Genomic DNA, 8071 nt, shown 5'->3' on the forward strand with positions numbered 1-8071 from the left:
TTTGAAGCAACAACATGTGCAATACTGTAATTTTAAACTTATTTACTAAAACAATTTCTTTTTCCAACATATGCATTAAACACAATCATTGAAATGACATGGAAATGAAGTAGTACTAATAATAAATAAATAAATAAATAAATACGTTATTTACAAGCAATCTTACGTTTCAGCCATCTTTTTTCCTCTTTTTTAAGTTTGGCTCTTTGCCCAAAACATGTGTATCATTTTTATTTTTATTTTTATTTTTATTTTTATGAAAAGAATCATCATTTCTAATTACAATCTAATGAGATTCTTAAATTTCAAGTCTTTTATAGTTTTTTTTTTTTTTTTTATTATTAATATAAATATTCAGACTAACTTGCAAGCACTTTTACTAATTTTAAGGCTCCTAATATTAATAACCATATAAACTTTCAAAAACCTTAAAGTGTTTTGCAATTTTAAATTTACAAAACAAGTTATGTTGATAGATATTATCATAATGTAATTTATGGCTGCAAAGTAAATTAATTAAAAATCTAAACAGCGCCATGATTGTAATTAAATCCACTCAACCAATAAATTGATGTATCTGAAAACCATATATTTATGTTGAAGTTTTAATTGGAGCAATGAGAGAAGGAGATGAAATTAGAAGGAAGAATTGGATAAGAATCGATGTGACTTGCACAATGGTTCAAGAAGAGACGCAAGAATTTCATTTCAAAAGGCGATCCAATTTCCAGCGGATAATCGATTTCAATGCAAGAATCCTTAATCCCAGAAGAGATCATCCAAACTAGGGAGTTTCTTTTCAATAAACAATAATTAAAATCAAGGAGAGAGCTTGCTGCCTTTAAGTTCCTTTTAGATTTAATTAGAGGGTATTTTTTCGGGGGGAAAACAGAGAAGATTATATAATGTTGTGGACATTGCTTACAATCCCCTCGTTCGGAAAATACTAGTCATTTATCCCGCACTTATAATTTTTTTAAAAAAAAAATATAAGATATGTAGGTTGCTTTAATATGTTTTTTTATATATAAAATTTAAAATATAAATTAAAAAAACTTTTACAAGTAAAATCAGGATATTTCATAACATAAAATGAGTTATGCAATTCGATTGTGTTTATTAAACTTATTCATTTTAATAAATAAAAGATAAATTTACATCTTAAAAAATTCATGACTTAAAAAATAAATACAAATAAAACTTGATTTAATAAAATTTTGCCATAAAACATATTGCACAAGGTCAAACACATTAGCAAATAATTTAAAAATAAATATTTTTTATTTTAAAAAATAAACTTTATTTGTTCAAAAAAAATTATAGATGAATTATAATAATATCTTAAAATATAAAATAGAAACAAAATAAGTAAAAACAATATATTCAAAAACAACATGCAAAAATCATGAACTAGGTTATAAGACCAAGATAAACTCATAGAAAAAACTTAAAGATAATCACAAAACCAATATTAAAAAATTAAACTAATGCATAACAATAAAATTGTAAAAAGCCAAATTCCTAACAAATTAAATGTTGAAAGATGAAACCAGGAAAAAAATAATTAAGTAGAGGGATAAAAAAATTAAATTGGAGGTTTAATTGAATTGAAAAATAGCTATAATAAAAGAAAAAATAATCAAAAGAATAAGGGTTAAACTAGAAAAAAAAAAAAAAACAACAGATATTTTAATTGAATAATGAAATTGAAAGAAAATAAACTTCAACAAAAGTGTCGAGAACAAAATTAAAAATTTTAAAAGATAAGGACTAAAATGAAAAACCAAACATATGAGAAATTGCAATTGAAGGATTAAATTGAAAAGAATAAAAAATTTTATAAATAAAAAAGAAATGAAATAAGAAATTAATAGAACAAAAACTGAAATTGAAATGTAAAAAATAAAGAGAACAATGGTGTACATTACATGTTCGAAGAGAGAAAAGAAATGGGGGATCAAACGATCACCGGCAACAATTCAACCGCCATAAACTATCACACGCGACTCCAAATAAAAAAGGATACGACAATATATTTACATATTTAAGAAAACAACAAACAGCCAGTTACATCCATTAAGTGACGTCACATGCACCACTTGAATGGCATGGACGCCACACATGTGCTAGAACATGCCGAGCATGCTCCATCAGCTTCAAGTAAGAAAAAATTTAGAGAAAATGTGAAAATACCAAAAGATCTCCCATAACCCCAAAAATTACAAAAAAAAAAACCGTATAAAAATACCTCCATATGCCAAGCTTAGATTATCTTTTCAAAGGTTAAAGATGTATTTATATTATATTGTAAAATCTAAAAACCTCAAAACACTCATATCCAACAATGCTGGGCAAATTCATATTTTCACTGCTAAAAGATTTATGCAAAGTTAAAGTTGAGAAATTTTTGATAAACAATTCTATGTTTTGTTGACCATGCAGGCAAAAGACTATTGTTTCTATATTTTGAACCAAAGATACATTTTACTATGGATTTAACTCCAATAAAACACCAACACTGTTTAGTTTTTTAGGTAAAAGTTTGAACCTCATCCAGAGAACTAGAAGCACTCAGGGTTCAGAAAGAAAACTCCAAATAAAGGGGCTGGACTCCCTTGGTGATACGGGAATGTAACAAAGTAGTTGATGTCTAGTCGGGCGTAGATCAGAAGACTTTTTTGGCTGGAAACTAAAGGAAACAGGCGGCCTAATACAACCTTTTTCTTCGATGGCAACAGAGCTCCAAACCCGTATATTTCATCTTTGTGCCCACCCGTCACCTAATTTTGGAGGTCAGACAACTATTTGAGTTGTTTTCTTTTTACAGGCCCTCCATTCCAGACTTTCCAGTATGGATGTATAGATTGATGCTTCTGGTTTTGCAGCACGTCTCCGTTTTGCGTCTCCAAGTGAGGTGACATCCAAGGATTAGAAGACTGGGGCAGCCTTTCCTTTATTGCTTAGCTGTAACCCCCGCGGTCTGCAACAGCATATCAACAGTGGGAACAAACAGAGAAAGCAGCCAAATCTTGTTTTCATAAAACATATCTCTGCTCCCGAAAACCTTTGAATGAAATCTAAGCTTCTCTCCATTCTATGAAATGAATCGTTCCAGTCCAAAAAATAAAAATAAAAAAAAACAATTCCCAGCACAGCAATGAGGAGTAGCCAAGTAGCTTGGTCCGTGCCAACACAGTAATTGAAAAACAAGTGAGCTACACGAGACTTATCGAGCTGTGACACCTCAAAACACAAGGATTAACCCAAGCACAATGTCAACTTCGACAACCACTCATTGAGGTCCTGCAAATTTGCCCATCATCTTGGCAAGTATAGGAGCCACCTTGGGGTTTGCTTGATGCTTAGCAAGATTAGCTGGGTTCTTCATTACTGCAAAATGATCACCCACGAGCATGAGAAACATTAGCAAACAGGTAAATTAGAATTCTACATTAAAACATGTAAACAACGTTTTGTAAGTTACTACTCTTTGTTTCTTAACATCCTTGCATTCAGTTACTGGCAGGAACATGATTACATGACTACCCTCACAAGAGACAAACCAGAAGCGGCTAATCCGTCAAGGTTATAATAAAAAACAACAACAGAAAACAAATAAAACATAATAAGGCGGAAAAAAATTCTACCATCTTGAAGTGCAGCCATGATTTCTGGATCACTAAATGCGGCCATCAATTCAGGGTCCTGGCCAAACACAATAAAATACACATCAAACAACAAGCACAAAACCATAGAGTATTCACTGGCTAAGGGATTTAATTATGAGCATTATGCCCTACAAAAAAAAGTGTAGAAGTGCATGTGAGTACCAGTGCCAGTGTGGGAGTGGGTGCAGGGAATGTGATCTTATCATTTAAAGTAAAATGCATGGCCAATTTTATTTGTATTTGGCAAAAAAACAACAAGAGTTTTTAGAAAGAAAATAAAGCCAATGTTATTTGTATTCGGCAGCACAAAAATATTGACAAGAATTTCTAAACATCAAACAATTAACATATACTTGGAAGCATCTTAAATTACTTCTGTATATGATATAAAATGGCCGATCAGTAACGAGTTCCATGACACTTACATTCAATATTTTGCTAAAATCAACATTTCCAGGCATCCCTCCTGGCATGGCACCAGGGAAACCTCCAGGCATCCCTCCTGGCATGGCACCTGAGAATCCTCCAGGCATGCCACCTGGGAAACCTCCAGGCATCCCTCCTGGCATGCCACCTGGGAATCCTCCAGGCATCCCTCCCGGCATCCCACCTGGAAATCCACCTGGCATGCCTCCAGGTTTTCTACTGGAAGATGACTGCTCTTGCTTCTTGGCCTTCTCATACTCAGCCTTTAAACAGGAGGAAATAAGTCTAATGATGACAGCAAGCTAAAATGTCAGGATGGTCATGATCATAGTTACCTGAGCTTTAGCACGACGGCGTTGCCTCTCACGCTCAGCTTTTCTATCCCCCCTCTCTTTGTGTAGCCTTTCATACTTCCTGCGGTGTTCCTCAATCCTGTGTGCATTTGGTTCAACCTGTGTAATATAGCAGTTGCAGTGAGATGGCAAAAAAATATTATGCAATACACCAATAAGATTTTTCTTTAGCAATTCAGTCATGAACTTAAAAAGCAAGCAACCACACATGTATTGACTTATTTTATGAAGGCAGGGCCCAGCTAGACAAAAAATCAAGCTGTTCAGTTCCTAATTTACTTGGTTTGGTAAAACTCATGCCATTGAAATTAAAATTTCTGAAAATGGAAAGTGTCAGTTGCACATGTGAGTCCTAAAGATAGACTGACTGTCATGCGTACATTAATCTACAAGTATTAAATGATCTGGACATTGAAACAATCCCACTCCCAACCAAAACTTAAAATTTTTGTTCTTAAAATTAAATAAAGGGTAATCTTATTTTACATCACATTTATCTATTCAAAATAGGGAAGGCAGGAGAATCTCCTGCTGTATGCCCCCCCATCTCTTCCCAAGTACATTCAGCAAGAAACGTAACATGTGACTAGCATTTGTCAACTGTAGCTGAATATCAAGCATTTCATATGCATGGAGAACAAAATGTTAAAGGTGATATTATACTGCATTGGAATATCTATCATTTCATAAACAGTTTCCATTGCTTCCATCATTGTAAAATTTGACATTACAGGAAATACAACAAAAGGTACAAAACACGCATGGGGAGAGAAAGAGACCTTCTTAAGTACAGCACTTATCTCCTCATCATAATCTAACTTCGATGCCAGGTGAAGATCCTTGGCAGCATCTTCCCACTGACCGAGCATTGCCTGTGCCATGCCACGAGACTTGTATCCCTTAGCTGAATCCGAGTTAATCTGAAATCACCATTAAATTTATAAGTAGGATGAACTTCACCTCAAAGTATCCCTTCATACAAAAACATGATTAGATTATTTACAGATGTAAAAAGTGTAAGTAAATAGGGCAGACAACAACCTCTAGAGCTGCATTAGCATCCCGGATAGCAGCATTGGGTTTCTTCATTTTGATGTAAACAGTAGCTGTAAAGCATCACAAGTTCACAATATTAAAAACATAGAGGAAATTGTACAAACAAATCTCATTCATGCAACTTCCATAAGACCAACAGGAAACCTTACCAAAAAAAAAAAATGATAATGTACCTCTTGTGGCATACATGATTGCTGATGAAGGATTGAGAGAAATTGCTTCTGTCAAATGTTCAATCGCTTCCTCAAGTTTACCTGCACAGCATGAAGCACTAAATTACATACACAAATCTCAGCATAAAACCAATTTAAACTACTACACACGCACGCAAGTAATAAAAATTTCCACGTGTTAATGCATTTGAGCACTTGGACGCTTGTATACCATACCTTGAGAGAGAGCTTCCATGGCTTTAGCCTTGGCCTCTTGAGAAGCATCACGACATTCCTCTGTAACCTCTACCGACGGGTCTCCCATCTACAAATAGTCAAGTCCATCATAAAGGAAAAAGAAAAACTAAAAAGCAACCAATACATAGCGTACTACAGTTGTTTTGAAGAAATAAAAGGAAAGCAATACCTTCTGTGGAGGATCATTATCAGGGTCAACAGTGTCGCCTTCGAGCTCAAGATCGGATTCAATAATCTCCTCCTCTTCCTCCTCCTCCTCTTCGACTTGAGGTTCTACTTGTGACTCTTCCTTCTCCTCCATTTCTTCATCACTCTCCTCGACAACATAGCTCTTCTTGTGAGCAGAGGCGGGGAGCTTAGCGCCGAGACTAAAAGAAACGGTATCGGAAGTGAGAGAGATATGAGGTGAAATGATTCAAATAATTCCGTAATTATTAGTATGATTATTTTTATACCTTTCGAGGTAGTCGCGGAAGAACAAAAGGGAAGGATCGGTGAGGATGGATGGACTGGATTTGCACTCTTCAATAAATTGCTTCAATTCTTCTAGTTTTGTTGCGTCCATCCTTCAGATATTTTTTGCTTTTGAGAGAGAGCGCGTGTCGAGGGCTTTACAATAGGGTTTTTAATTTATGCGTTTCTTTCGAAATGGAAATGGAAAGCGGCTTGTTTGTTTTTTCATTATTATTATTATTATTATTTATTGGGTTTTTCTAGTAGCTTGTAACTATAATTGGATGGGGATCATCTGAAGGGTTTGCGCGGGCTTACTGTATATCGATGGTAGCATTTGATGAAGCTAGGCCCGGTTAGTTTTTGGAGATAGGCAAAGCCCATTTCTTAATGCACCCATTTCCTTATTTTTATTTTCCTTGTGAAAGAGCCACCTGTTAATGTTATTTAATTTAATTATCAATTAATAAAAAAATTAAATTAAAATACTTATAATAGATAGAATTCAATTTTTTTTATTTTATATAATACCCTTCCACCTTCATTTAATTCAAACACCATAAATTTGATCCATAAATAAAAAGTTAGACCGATTTAAAAAAACTTTTCTGAACTTAAATTTATATTTTTTTTGTAAAATAAAAATTTCAAATCACCTCCATGAAACTACTATTTAAAATTTACTTGTTCACAGAAACTGACTTTTTTTTTTTTTTGATAGAATGTGGATATATAAGTTTGTTTTTCTCTTTTATTTTTTAATAATTTTCTCTTTTCTCCCTCAAGACTCGGGGATGAAAGCGCAAATACAATTAAAATTAAATTTGAAATATAAAATCCTTAAACAATATGACCAAACAAGTAAAAAAAAAATTCAAGAATCAAACTATAGTTTTCCATGTTAAACAATGAAAATGAAATGCTTTTTTTATTTTGATTTCTTTCAATATTTTTTCTTAATAATAAGTTAAAATTCTTTTTTCATAAAATTAATATTTAAGTCATATGCGAAACACTCTAAAGCATCGAACATGCAATAGAATGTAAATCAAAGTGAATTGTAAGATATAAAACGATGCAGTGAAAGGATGAAATAACCAAAAAACAATTCAAGGGCCAAAAACAAATTGTAGAATGGACAGTATCATTCATAGTGCTTTAAGATAGAACTCGTAATAAAATTGGGTTTTGTTTTAGTGTTTTTTTATATTTGTAATGTAATTATAATATAATGCAATGTACAAAGTACTGATATTCAGTCCAAAAATTTTGGTTTGGTGACCGAATGTAAGCCGTCATACATACCAAATATAAACTTCAAGAGCACTAAATGTATTGTATTTTAGACATTATTTGTTTTTGCAGTGATAATGTGGTTTTTTTTAAAAAAAAAAAATTAAATTTATTTATTTTTTATATGCTTTTGAATTGTTTTAATGTGCTAATATTAAAAATAAATTTAAAAAATAAATATTATTTTAATATATTTTTAAATAAAAAAAACACTTTAAAAAATAACAACTATTTAACCTCATAATTTGAAACTCAATGATAATATTAATATGTATGTTTATTTGAAAGTGTGGTTATAATTGTTTTTCAAAATGTTTTTTATGCTGAAATATATGAAAATAATATATATTTTTTTTAAAAAAATCAGCATATTAAAATGATTCAAAATATATAAAAAAAATTAATTTTAACT

General features: G+C 32.2%; 1 protein-coding gene across 2 annotated transcripts; it reads right to left on the reverse strand.

The window, feature by feature from the left end:
* Positions 1-3029: 3029 nt before the first annotated feature.
* LOC118036103 (FAM10 family protein At4g22670) lies at positions 3030-6579 on the reverse strand. Of its 2 annotated transcripts, XM_073407593.1 has the most exons (11): positions 6369-6579; positions 6083-6281; positions 5893-5980; positions 5677-5757; positions 5489-5553; positions 5227-5367; positions 4430-4546; positions 4279-4357; positions 4094-4230; positions 3648-3705; positions 3030-3390 (listed from the first exon to the last, which is right to left on the reverse strand). In XM_073407593.1, the coding sequence occupies exons 1-11, from the start codon at positions 6476-6478 to the stop codon at positions 3293-3295; spliced, it is 1173 nt and encodes a 390-aa protein (XP_073263694.1). In that variant the 5' UTR covers positions 6479-6579; the 3' UTR covers positions 3030-3292. The 2 variants fall into 2 exon arrangements, with proteins under 2 accessions (XP_073263694.1, XP_034897699.1); XM_035041808.2 differs by having other exon boundaries at positions 4094-4357.
* Between the last annotated feature and the right edge of the window lie 1492 nt (positions 6580-8071).

The sequence above is a fragment of the Populus alba genome, chromosome 1, assembly GCF_005239225.2.
Source record: "Populus alba chromosome 1, ASM523922v2, whole genome shotgun sequence".
NCBI classification, from domain to species: domain Eukaryota; kingdom Viridiplantae; phylum Streptophyta; class Magnoliopsida; order Malpighiales; family Salicaceae; genus Populus; species Populus alba.